This window comes from Vidua macroura, chromosome 8 (genome assembly GCF_024509145.1).
Source record: "Vidua macroura isolate BioBank_ID:100142 chromosome 8, ASM2450914v1, whole genome shotgun sequence".
In the NCBI taxonomy this organism is placed as follows: domain Eukaryota; kingdom Metazoa; phylum Chordata; class Aves; order Passeriformes; family Viduidae; genus Vidua; species Vidua macroura.
In genome coordinates this window covers 4,352,581-4,365,503 of record NC_071578.1, presented here as the reverse complement: position 1 = coordinate 4,365,503, position 12,923 = coordinate 4,352,581, and the positions used below count along the sequence as shown (strand labels likewise).

Genomic DNA, 12,923 nt, shown 5'->3' with positions numbered 1-12,923 from the left:
GCGCGCGCCGGCGGGAGCGAAGGAGGGGGGGTGTTGGCTCTGACGTCACGGGGGCGGTGGTTCTGACGTCACGCCGGAGGAGGTCCTGACGTCACGGGGAGGGCGCCAAAATGGCGGCGGCGGCGGGAGCTTGGCTGAGGGGCTGCGCGAAGGTGACGCCTCAGGGCGGGATGGGAGAATGGGGACAAGGGAAAGCGACACCGCGTGCTGCTGGGCTCTGGCAGCTCCCGAGCCCGCTGCTCTGGGGCGGGGGGTCTCCGGCCCGGGGCTGGGACGTGTCGGGTTGCAGGGGCAGCTCTGCCAGGCGTGGGGGTGGGTGGGGAAAAGTCCTGTTCTCCTTCTGCCCGGCGAGTTTGCGCGTGGAGCGGCGGTGTTGGGTTCGGTGCTGAGGAAAGCTCCTGGTGAAACGGCGGTGGGGAGGGCAGCGCCGCCCGGCAGCAGAGGCGCTCTGAGGCCGCCTTGAGGTAGCGAGCAGCAGAAGGCTCTCACGGAGGGTGCTGGCCCTGCCGGGGACGGGCACGGCCCCGGGGCTGCCGGAGTTCCTTTGCACACCGCTCCAGGGGTGCCCAGGGTGGGCATTTTGGGGTGTCAGTGCAGGGCCGGGAGCTGCGCTGGGTGATCCCGTGGGTCCCGTTCAGTTCGGAATTTTCTTGGTTTTGCTAAAGGCGCTTGAGGCGCTGGAGGTGTGATCGAGACACGCGTGGTTTTGCCACGCACGGCGAGACCTTCTCCTGCAGCTCCTGTGTGTGTTGTGGCTCTGGAAATAAACTGAAATAAAGATAAACCTACCCTAGAAATAAAGGCAATTTCCCTCCTCTGCTGGGAAATAGGAGCTGTGTGGACACCAGCTGGGATGGACACAGGAGTGGAAGTCACCAAGGCGAGCAAAGTGCGCTGAGGAAAACATTGCTTTGGGTTTTTTTTCTGTTTATATCTTAATGCTGCTGCCAGGTCCAGCATTAAAAATCTTGTTTTAGGTTGTAAAGCAAACAAGGAAACCAGGAGAACTGATCTTTAAAGAGCTGAGGTGGAGGTAAGAATTGAGATAAACAGAAAAATCAATGTTATCAGCAACCAATTCTCAAAAGCCTGTGTTTAGTAGGGCAAGAAGTCTGAATCCTGGAGCAGCACAAATCACTACCTACAGAAGAGAAGAGCAGGGAAAAAAAAAGGCAGGGAAGCAGCAGCCAAGGATTTAAATAATATACATGCTCTTTAAATAACTGCCTGAAATTAGTGATTCTACATGGCCTCTAAGAAAAAAAAAAGTGCACAATAATGTAATGACTTGATTGTTTATTTAGTTTTTAAATCTAAATGCTGAACTAAAACATAATTTCCACACTGGGCTGTTATTCCTCTGGGACAGCTGGGAGTTGCTGCTCTTTGTGTGGGAGTTGCCAGCATTAATCCCATCCCTTGGGTGTATCCCACTGGCTTTAAATCTTTTCAAGGTGACCTTTTTAGGAATATTCCTTTGCTCCTGCAAAGGAGCAAAGTGTCTCAAACAAGTACTGACCAAAGCATGGTTGATAAATGTCTGAACCTTTGTTTCCCCTGCTGTGGTGGGACACTTTTCCCTGCCACTCTCAGGGAAAGTGATGGGAAGCAGGGAAAGCCTGGGGTGGCTTCGGGAGAGGTATTCCCACATGGCTGTGAGGCTGGTGAGGCCCTGGCACAGGTTGCCCAGAGAATCAATCTCTGGCCACCCCATCCCTGGAAGTGTCCAAGGCCAGTTTGGACAGGGCTTGGAGCACTCTGGGGTAGTGGAAGGTGTCCCTGCCCATGGCACAGGGTGGAACTGGATGAGCTTTAATGTCCCTTCCAGCCCAAACCACTCCATGATTTTATGCTTTACGTTCCCAGTGATTCACCTTATTTGTGCCACCATGGAGGCAAACACTCTTTTCTTTGGGAATGAAGCAGTGGAAGGAGCAGGAAGTGTGTGTGGTTTGCAGCCCTGTCAGTGCTCAGGAAGCAGCACAGTGTTAAATAGAAATGTGCATGTGTGTGCTCAGGTTTTTCCTTTCAGCCCCTGCCAAGGACAGACTTGCACAGGTGGATGTTTGCACGCCTGGGTGTCAGGTGACCCCAGCATAGCTGCGTGTTCTGCAAATAATCCATTCCTGGCTGACTGCTCCCAGAACATGGTTGCCTGGGGTTTAATCTCTATTAAAACAATGTTTTCTTTATTTTGTGAAGACCCACAGTGACTCCAGTAACTCCATCATCCTTTGAAAGTGTTGCAGCTATTGCTGACCATCCAAATGTATTCATAATTTAGCCCTGCTCACCAGTGGTCGTTTTATGTCACCAGGGGATGTTGAATGCGAATAAACACTGAATTTTCACAGCAATATTAATTTTTATTTTCTCTTTTACCATTTCTGACTGTTTGTTGTTACTGGGTTTTATTTTATGCACAGCTGTTTGTGGCAAAATCAGAATTTCCTTATCACAGGAGACTTCTCCAGAAGAGTTCATGGATGTGTTTTCTATCAGTTCTTCAGCCAGGGAGATTACAAGTGTTGAAAGGCAACATGAAAGAGGGGGAATTATTAGAAGGATCAAAGGAATTTTTACTTCCTGACCCCAGAGTTTCTGCTGCTTTTGGAGGAATGCTGCTATCAGAGTGTGCATTGTGGAATTGCCCTGTGTTCTGTGAGCTAAGCAGGCGCCTGCTCAGGGCACAGCCAGTCTGTTCCTCACTCTGGGGTTCAGAACGAGTGCTACCAAAAATCTGTGTTGGCAGACACGTGTTTTCATGTACTTTATGGCCCAGCTGTGTCTCTCCTGGGGGTTTCTGTCAGCAGTTGTCGTGGTGAGACATTTGTGTCTCCACTCTTTAGACTGACGTAGCAGAGGTGCCAGAAATCTGTAGCAGAGATCAGCCCCAGAGCGGGCTGGGTTTGGGGAGCTGTGGGAGCAGAACAGAACCATTGTTCTGTCCTGCTCATTTTGAGACACAGTCAAACTTTTCAGGAATATGTTTTAGCTACTGCTGGCCCATTAATTAATGCTGGCCCATTAATTTTTGAGCCAGATCCTTTATGCCAACTTCCTTTAAAATCCTGAGGAATTATTCTGTTTGGAAAGCATATTGGCCTTCATACCAACTTGCCTTCACAAAGCCTGCTGTGAGGTAATTAAGTCTTTTGAACACAATAATTTTTAGGTCTCTAAGGGACAAATCTGTCACATTATCTATGTCCTGACAATCACTGTGTATAGCTTCCTCCCAAAAGCCCCTGTTCTGTTCATTTTTGTGACTTTTGCCACATATTAATGCTATTCCCCACAGTAAAATGCTCAGCTTCTACTCCTTTGGTTGAATAATCAATGCTTCTTGAAATCATTGTAATATATGGTGGACAAATGGGGACCATAAGCATAAATTACTTAGTTTTAGTTTCTTCCCATGCTTTTAAAATAAATCAACCAAATAAGACACATTAATTATTAGTTACACTAGCAATATACTAACTGTGGGATTTTCACTGTATGGAAATGAACTGTACAGAAGCATTCAAATGCCAGGGCTTCATCTAAAAAAATGTGTGCTCATTCTGAAAATCATTAAATGTGGATAAGAATTCAGTCTGAATACAAAAATCCACAGTGTAGTTAAAAAGTTAGGCCCTTTCACAGCAAAATGCCAGTAATCCACATGAGGGGCTGTCAGATTGCTTTAGAAACAAGAGTTGCTGGTCCCTAGAAAAGCAGGGAGAAAGTTATTAAAGTTTATTAAAGTTATTTAAGTCATTAAAGTTGCTAGCCCTGTAAAACTCATTGTGTATGTTATATTTACTCTTATCATTTTTGTTAATGAAAGTATTCTGTTGAAATACACACTCACTACTCTGAATATTGCAGTAGACTTGGAAAATCATCTATAAAAGTAAATACTATCAGCAGGGTTTATTTGCTGTAAACACTAAAATTTACTAAAAAAATGCTTGTGCATATGTTGTAGAATAACCTTGTGTTAGTAAACTTCCAGAAAGAAAACTGTTTCATGTTAAAAGAAAAGGATATTTTCTTTCAGGACACAGGGGAGGGGGAGTTTATATTTTCTCAAAAGCTTTCAAGCTGAATATTAGATGTAAGTTATATTTCCTAATCATGTACTGAATAAAAGCACGGGTAAAGTTATATATTGCTGTCTGCATACAAATCTAACTGTTTGCATGTTCTGTATTTGTTGCCAGCAGCTGAGAAGACACATGCCAGCACGCTGGGCTCCTTGGAGAGTTTCTCCCTGTGTTTTTAGATCCTCCAAATCAGAACTCAAGCCAAACGTAGCCAATGATGGACTTGTCTATGCTCCACTTCAAACGTTCACTGAAGAGGAGGCCATGCTGAAAGACATGGGTAGCTATTATATCTGCAGTTAAAATTCAGAAATGTTTTAAGTAGAAGGGATATTTTAGCTTAAAATTTTGTTTTCATCATTTATTTCTAGTCAAATGTTGAGATGTTTTGGGGGAGTTCTGCTTTACACCTTATGTTGCTTGGGCTCCTTACTTTTTCTTCTGACATGCACAACCTGTCAGAAGCACCACATTGCTGTTATATTGATTCCCAAGGAGACTGTTTATTCATTTATTTATGGAATATTTACATGTTTTCTTTCTTCTCTTCATTGCAGTGACCAAATTTGCCCAGGAACGAGTTGCACCTTTCGTGCAAAAAATGGATGAGAATGCGAAAATGGAAGAGTCCATCGTACAGGGATTGTTTGAACAAGGGGTCTGCACACTTTTACCTAATCTTTTATTTGGAAAGTAACAGCATTTTATGAATCTCTAACTGTGTCTTGTTCAGATTTTTTAGATGAAAAGATTGAGGGATATAATTCAAATGAACTAATGAATCATTAAAAATTTTGGAGTTGTCAATCACATGAGAACGTTCTTTACAGCATTATCACTCTCCATCTTTTACTGTAATTTTTTTTTCCATCTCCCCCATACCACATACTTCTCCTTATCTTTTAGTTCCTTGTCTTCCCTCCCTCAATTTTTTTTTAATTGGATAAGCATAAGTGGATGCTGGAAAGGCCATGACTCCAAGTGTTGATGGAGAAGAAAAACAGGAGTCCTCTGTGCCTTACTGGGCAGCCATGAAGACTTACACTGCCAAAATCCTGATGCTCATTCCTGGATTCAATTTTAGCCTTTCCAGCTATCAGGGCCAACAAATTTATCCATTTGCACCTTTCCATTTCAGCTGATGAGTATTGAGCTTGGGGAAGAATATGGAGGAACTGGAGCTTCATTTTTTTCAATCATATTAGCAGTGGAAGAATTGGCCAAAGTTGATCCAGCTGTGGCTCTTGTGTGTGAACTCCAAAACACTCTAACAAATAAGTTGTTTACCACCTATGGGACAGAAGAACAAAAGAGAACTTACCTGCCCAGGGTGTCCAAAGATACAGTGAGTCAAAGTCTTACTTGACCTAACTATTGAAATTATATGATTGTTTAGTAATGTTAGTGGGGATTTTCTTTTTTCAGTGGCTAATGTGTGTCTGCAGCTCTGGAAAATATGTGTGAACTTTGAAACACTGGTTAGAGCTGAGATCTGTGGTGATATAGATACATCCTGTCATCAGTAGCTGAGAGGTAAAAGTGGAAAGGCACTTATTAGTTTCATTAAAATTTAATTTACTGTGGAAAAGAACTGTAAAGCAGTTGACTTTGAGAGATGTGTAATTACACAGTGTTTCTATTCTTAATCTTCATAGCTGAAACTCAGTTACTTTAATGCAGTAGGTTAAAATGTCTGAATTTAAGAGACTTGTGCTGGCTTATAAGTATTTTCCTTGTAGGATTTATTTATATTTGTGAAAGTTAAATTGGCTTTTTCCCTTCCCTTGACAGTTAGGGAGTTTCTGTCTTTCGGAGGCTGGGTCTGGCAGTGATGCTTTTTCCTTGAAGACTCGAGCTGAAAAGAAGGGAGACTACTACATTATCAATGGCTCAAAGATGTGGATTAGCTTAGCAGAAGATGCAGGAGTTTTCTTTGTCATGGCAAATACAAACCCATCCTCAGTAAGTTGCTACAGAATTCTTGCATTTGAGTGACAGATGCTGATATATGAAACTGTGGATTTTATAGTAATAATCTGATGTTAGAAGTTAATATTCTGTGCACCTTTTCCTAGCTGACTGCAAACCTTTAAAAATATTTCCCAACAAAACTTGAGAACTTGGTGAGTAATTTAATAAATTCCTCCAACCAGGGAAATTAAAAATATCGGGATTGTGGTTGGTTAGATGAAGAGCACAGCACTGGTGGTGTTCTGATAACAGAACTCAACCTTATGTTTTTCCAACCTTTCTGACTTAGCTGACAAGTTCCTGTTGTTAAAAAGCAAAATGGAAAACAAAAAAGTGTTTTATAGTAAAATACGTCCAGTAAAAAATTACATAGCTGAATATGCAAGAATCAGGCTTGTGCCCAGTCTGGATGTAGGTAGTAGATTTTGAGGGATATTGGTATGAAACCCAGTTTTTGATTATTTTTAATTCCCCCCAGGGCTACAGAGGAATTACATGCTTCGTAGTGGATCGCAACACAGAGGGGCTTCACGTGGGGAAAAAGGAGGACAAGCTGGGAATCAGAGCATGTTCCACCTGCCCAGTCACCTTTGACAATGTGAAGGTATTGTAAGTTCAGGTCTTGAAGCTAAATTTGTGTACAGCTGGAACCTGGCCACGCATAAGGAAAGAATATTGACTAAATTCCCTATTTTTTCTCCTTAGACACACTGATTGTTGGGCATATTTTAGCATCTTCCTTCCGCAGAAGTCTAGAGAGGGGTTGGATTTCTTAAATTTTGGTGTAGTTTTTTTCCTCTGTCATCAGTTTATAGCCATGTGAATCTGGGAATGCTCTAATCAGGTATCCTAGGAATCAAACTGTGGTATCTGTTTTATGCCTTCACCTATGAGGAACAATTGATAAAACTTGTGAACCCTTTTAGTAATTTTAAAGCAGAATAGAACAGGAATAATTGGGTGGTTTTATTTTTTAGGTTCCTGAGAGCAATATCCTGGGAGAAGTTGGCCAAGGCTATAAATATGCCATTGGAATGCTCAATACTGGCAGGATAGGGATTGCTGCACAGGTGGGTGATGTGGTTTGTTACTGAGCACAGCCAGGATATAATTTGAGTTTGGCCTGAAATGTGTGGAATATTTAAAGCTGTTTAGAAAATACTTTATTAAAAGCTCGAGTGCCACTAGATGTCACTGTTCCCGTAGCAAAGTTACAGCAAAGGTGGGAACAACTGCCAGTGGGAAAATTCTCCTGTGGTGACATAAGCAATAGACTTCAAAAACATTAAATGGCAATTAGCTTGTCTTTGGTCGTTAACTTATTGCTACTGAATTTTTTCACATTCTTGTCTTCCACTATGAAAATTCATTTTACAAAGAAAACTAACTTTGGAAAATTTAACACACTGAAATGTATAATATTAATGCTTCCAGCCGGGATTGTATAGGGCTGGCAAATGTAACCTAGTGCTAACTGATGTTTTCCCAACAAATTATTTTTAAAAGTCTACTTATTTTAAAAATAAATGTGATTTTCTCTAGCAGAACTGTTCCAGTTCATTGTTGTGTTTGAAAATTGCACTGTATGGCATCTTAGGGGAAAATATTTAATGACCTTGGAATTATTTCAAAATGTTGTATTTTGCTGTAAAGTCAGTGTGGATTTCAGAATGCTGCTGATCTCAGTGGAAATCAGGCTCAGACCCAGAATAAAATTACTTGTGATAAGTTTTTATATTTTTACTTTGCTTTTGAAAGTAATCTTTTCTTTGTTTGTACTTTGTTGTGCAATATTTCTGTACTACTAATCTCCTTTATCTTTTGCCCTGGTTTGCAGACAGACCAGAAGAAATCCTCTCCATGAAATTGAGGTTTTCCACATACACTATGCTGATAATTGGGCTGACTTTTCCATCATTTCTAAAGATTACCTCTGATTAAACTTTGTCTGATATGGCATTTAAAAAAGGGCTGTGGGCCCTATTGTTCCCAGAGATATAAATAATAAAAAGACTCTGGCAGTAAAATACATGGTCTGGATTTTACTCTTAATTACTCCAAGTTGCACCTTAATTAAAAGTTAAGGTCAGGTAGTTGTTACATCTTAATTACTGCCTTCTTGGCACCTTCAAATTAAGAGAAATGGACCTGACAAGAACAGCAGCTCTAAAGCCCTGTGGTACTGAGTTTAGTTTTGCAGTAGTAATAGTTTTAAAAGATAATGAAGATCTTATAAAATGTAATTGTGGCTTTGAAAACAGTTTCAGATGGTTTTAGTGCAAGGCAGCTGCAATATTATTACAGGTGTTGAAGTTGATGTACTTTGTTCTTATAATTTATATAAGGAGATGACAAATCTGATAATGGGGCTGATTAGCAGCAGACTGCAATATTTTCTTTTAGTGTTTTCCTATGTATCATATTTTTTTATTTTTGTACATCATTAAATGTAGTTTTCTAAGCTGTCTGATGTGACACTTTACTGCTTCTGCCTTTGTGGAAAGACAAAATTGATTTAAATTCTTCTACAATTGTTCTGCAGAGTTGGAAGATAGTGCAAGAAATGTTATCTCTCCTTCCACTCAGCTAGGTATCTAACTTCTGAAATAAATTGCTAATTCTGGCAATTCAGTCTGGTGTCCTCTAGAAAATGAGAAATTATTTTGCTTATAAAATTAGTTTTGATTAATCATTCAGATTATTTTTCCTTTAATAGGGTAATGTAGATCTATAGACCTTCAGTTTACAGTCATTTTCTTATGCAATTACGAATTTTCCAAAAAACCAATATTTTTGCAATTACAGTTGACCCATAAGTTTTGTTCAAAAAATGAGTGGTAGTGTTTTCACAAATACTTGCCTGTGGTAAGAAATGGGCATGTAATAGATTTGTTCCTCAAACTTTTCTTTATTATAACTCACCTCAGTTTGTGTGATAACTGTAAAATTCTGGCTCCTAGGATTCTCTGTACAAGTTTTAGCAATTACTTGGTAGGAAAAAAACAACTTTTCTCCTGGATACCGACCTGCCTGACCAGAAGATGACCAATTTTTATCCTCTCCATTAGGTGCATTCAATAATTCAATTATTTTTTTTTTTAACCATATCCTTATTTTTCCTTACAGATGTTAGGACTGGCCCAGGGGTGTTTTGACCGTACAGTTCCCTACACAAAGGAGAGAGTCCAGTTTGGGAAAAGCGTGTTTGATTTCCAGGTACTTGTTAATGTTAATGTTTCCTCCAAGAAAGAATAGTGACCACAATAAACAGTAAAATTAATATTATGATTTGCATAATTCATGTCCCACTTCACGTCTTGTTTCTCCTCCTCAATATCTGAGAATGAATCTGCCATGTAAAATTCAGCAAGTGCCACACAAATAATTTAAAACTTAAAAATATTATTGAAAAAAATGATAATATATATATTACATTATATATATATTTATATAATATTATATAAAATATATTCCTTTTGCTTGATAATTTATTGACATTCTTTGAAAATAATACACATGGATCTCCCTTCTGATTTTAATGTCACACTACACTGAATGTGCTCCAGTTTTTATACCCTTTCATGAGGTGTAGGGGAAGGGCTTTTTCTGGAGACACTAGAAATGATAAAAAGATGAGGAAAACTGATTGAATTATTAGATTTCCTGTGTTGTACAAAGACATTTAGTTTTCATTATAATATCTGTTTCTTACAGCGAAAAAGACTCTTTGTTGCAAGAATGATGTATAGTTTAATAAGGAAGATACATAATTGTAATTACTCTGGTAATTTTCTTGTTAAAAGAAACCTACATCTCAGCTGAAGAGAAGGAACATTAGCACTACTCATAATTTATGCAAATTTTAGGAAGCACTCGTAGATACCTAGGAAATGATTGGAACTACGTCTTTGGAATGGGAAATGGAATTTATAATTGCCAAATCATTTTGGTATTTTGACCTGCCTATATATTTCTGCAGATCTGAGAGAACGGTGTTAATGTTCTAATAAGATGAAAGATTTCATTGTGTTTTAGACTACTAAATGTTCATTTTCAGTGATCATAATATTTGGGTGTTCTTAAATAAACCCATTCTTCTGTAAAACCGTTCAGATGTGAGCTCCATCACCTCTTTCCTTCCCCTTGAAGCCATTCCTCAGTCATGTCCTCTGTACCTTTAAGCTGCTTCTAAATTTTGTCTTGTGCCTCTGGGACAAGGAAAGGAGTTGTCACCTTCCTAGTTTTCCACTTCTATTTAAGAAATATTTGTTTACAAGTCTTCCTTGGCTGAGTTCATTAGGGAACCAGACCTGGTTTTGTCTCAATGAACAGCTGCAGAATGAAAACACAGCTCTGACTTCCTCATGCCTTTGTAACCCCGAGGAGGATGTTAAAAGAGGGATAAAATTATCCTTTATATTCCTGGGTTTATAAAGGTAACCCTCTGTCCAGCCAGTCAGGCAGAAAGAAGCCCAGTGCTCCTGAATCCAAGAACAGGAAAGGGGAAAATAGGACTGCAGTTCCTGAGAGCACTTCAGGGGCTCAGGAGTTTTCCCAAGCTCTGTCGATAAACACAGAAGGAGCACAAAATTCCTTCCCACCTGGATCTCTTGTTTTTATTTTAGAGTGCAGGTGCATTCCGTGGTGAGCAGAATGGTTGTTGCTGGGAGCTCCAGTGGGGCTGTGGCTCTGTCTGAGTGCTGTGGTGCCGTTGCAGGGGATGCAGCACCAGATTGCGCAGGTGGCCACGCAGCTGGAGGCAGCCAGGCTGCTGACCTACAACGCGGCGCGGCTGGCGGAGGCGGGCAGGCCGGCCATCAAGGAGGCCAGCATGGCCAAGTACTTCACTGCTGAGGTACCTGAGCTCCCTCACTCCAGGCCTTCATCCCACTGCTGCTAAAGCTCCTGCTGTTACAGTGTGAACTCGTAATTCATCTTGGCTGTGAAATCTCTGCGTGTACTTTTATCCCTGGAGGTGTTCGAGGCCAAGTAGGATGGGGCTTGGGGCAACCTGGACTAGTGGAAGGTGTCCCTGCCCATGGCAGGGGAGTTGGAATCAGATGAGTGTTAAGATCCACTCCAACCCAAACCATTCTGTGTTTTTCAGTCCATGCATAGTATCTGAAGTAAGTCACCAAAAAATAAGCTGCTCATGCCCCTAAATAAAATTTTTAAAACCAACCAACAACACTAAAAGAGGAAAGTGAATTAACACTTTCACTTACCAAGAAAGATTTCATTTTCTCAGAAATCTTATTGTGGCATGAGAAGTGACCCTGTAAAGAGTTCATTTGTGACCATTTCAGCTCTGCTGGTCGCATCTGTGAGTCTTAGAATGACTCAAAACTGGATGACTTTTCCCTCTTTGCAATTGCTGTCTTGCATACCACTGCTGGTCTTTTGCACAGAGCAGCATAGAAACTATTGCTGTAACAATTAGTGAAGTCCTGATGTCCTCTGGTTTATGTTGTTTTTATCCTAAAATGGCTTGCTGAAGATGAATACCAAAATATCCATCCTTCTTCCCTCCTGTTCTAGTCACTGCTGTAGTCCCTGTTTTGTTATTAATTAGGTACAAAGTGCAAGTTTTACTATCACTGTCTGAAGTTGAATCCTGTAACTCTGAAACTCGCTTCATAGGTTGCAACACTGACAACCAGTAAATGCATTGAATGGATGGGAGGTGTTGGATTCACCAAAAATTACCCAATAGAAAAGTATTACCGTGACTGCAAGATCGGTGAGTGCCACTTTCTTACCAAGTGTCTCTTGTAGCTTTTGGTGCTACTAAAGTTTGAGGAAGGAGGGCTGGCTTTTTTCCTCAGGATATTTTTCCTTGAAATTATATCAACACTAATTCAAAGGCTCAGATATAAAACTTTAGGTATAAATAAATGTATGTACCTGCAAGGCTAGTTAAAATATTTCATTAGATACCAACAAAATATGGACACAAACATTGTGTCCATTTCTATTAAGAAAATTTCTGGAAAAAAAAAAAAGAAATGAAAATACCTTCATTGTCTTTAAGATTTGAATCCATGTGGAGTTTTCTTTTCAAGGCTTTCTTGTTTATCAGGATAATCCTTGGACACAACATTTTGATATTTTTAACAACATTACCCTTTTGCTTTTATTATAACAGCGTTTGGAACTTCTTCATTTTTCTTGGCTATTTAAGACTTTCTTTTCAGGAAAATGTCTTTGCATCATATGAATGTCTTGCTGCTAGCCAGAAAAGTGCTTTCATTGTTACAGTTAATAAAATAGAAACATTTATATTATATAAATAATTACAATTCTGTGCTACTACTTGCACAGTAAAGCTTCATTTCATAATTGTAAAGGTTCTCACTGGAACTTTAGGATGATATTTTGGTCTCTCTTCATAAACTCACAGTGGATTTAGAGTCTACTAATTTGTTTTCTTCTCATTTCAGGTACAATATATGAAGGAACTTCAAATATCCAGTTGAGTACAATTGCAAAATTCTTAGCACAAGAGTACTGAAACCATAAGGACTTTCTTGATGCTGTATAAAAATTATTTCCCTGAACACTGATTGTAAATCTATTTGTAATTACAGAAGGCATTGATGACATCATAAATAAGAATACACCATCACAGTGAAATCATAGGGAAAACCATGAATTCCCCATTTCAGGAGAGGGAGTGATTCATGTGAAATCATGAATTCCACATTCAAATCCAAACTTCTTCCTGCCTGAGACACTTCCAAGCACTGGATTTAGCTCCCTTAGGTCATGCCAGCAGTTCGTCTCCACTTGGAGATTTCAGAGTGAAAACAAAGGAATCCAAATCCCTGGCATTTCTGTTGATCCACCTGGGAGAAGGGACTC

The 12,923-nt window shown here is 40.1% G+C and overlaps 1 protein-coding gene across 3 annotated transcripts; it reads left to right on the top strand.

Moving 5' to 3' along the window:
• Positions 1-71: 71 nt before the first annotated feature.
• ACADSB (acyl-CoA dehydrogenase short/branched chain) lies at positions 72-12,619 on the top strand. Of its 3 annotated transcripts, none has more exons than XM_053983880.1 (11): positions 72-152; positions 4,212-4,371; positions 4,649-4,749; positions 5,230-5,436; positions 5,883-6,053; positions 6,541-6,666; positions 7,040-7,132; positions 9,189-9,278; positions 10,780-10,917; positions 11,703-11,802; positions 12,503-12,619. In XM_053983880.1, exons 1-11 carry the CDS (start codon positions 111-113, stop codon positions 12,571-12,573), a joined length of 1,299 nt encoding a protein of 432 aa, XP_053839855.1. In that variant the 5' UTR covers positions 72-110; the 3' UTR covers positions 12,574-12,619. The 3 variants fall into 3 exon arrangements, with proteins under 3 accessions (XP_053839855.1, XP_053839854.1, XP_053839856.1); XM_053983879.1 differs by having other exon boundaries at positions 81-152; positions 4,209-4,371; XM_053983881.1 differs by lacking the exons at positions 11,703-11,802; positions 12,503-12,619 and having other exon boundaries at positions 81-152; positions 4,209-4,371; positions 10,688-10,869.
• Positions 12,620-12,923: the final 304 nt, after the last annotated feature.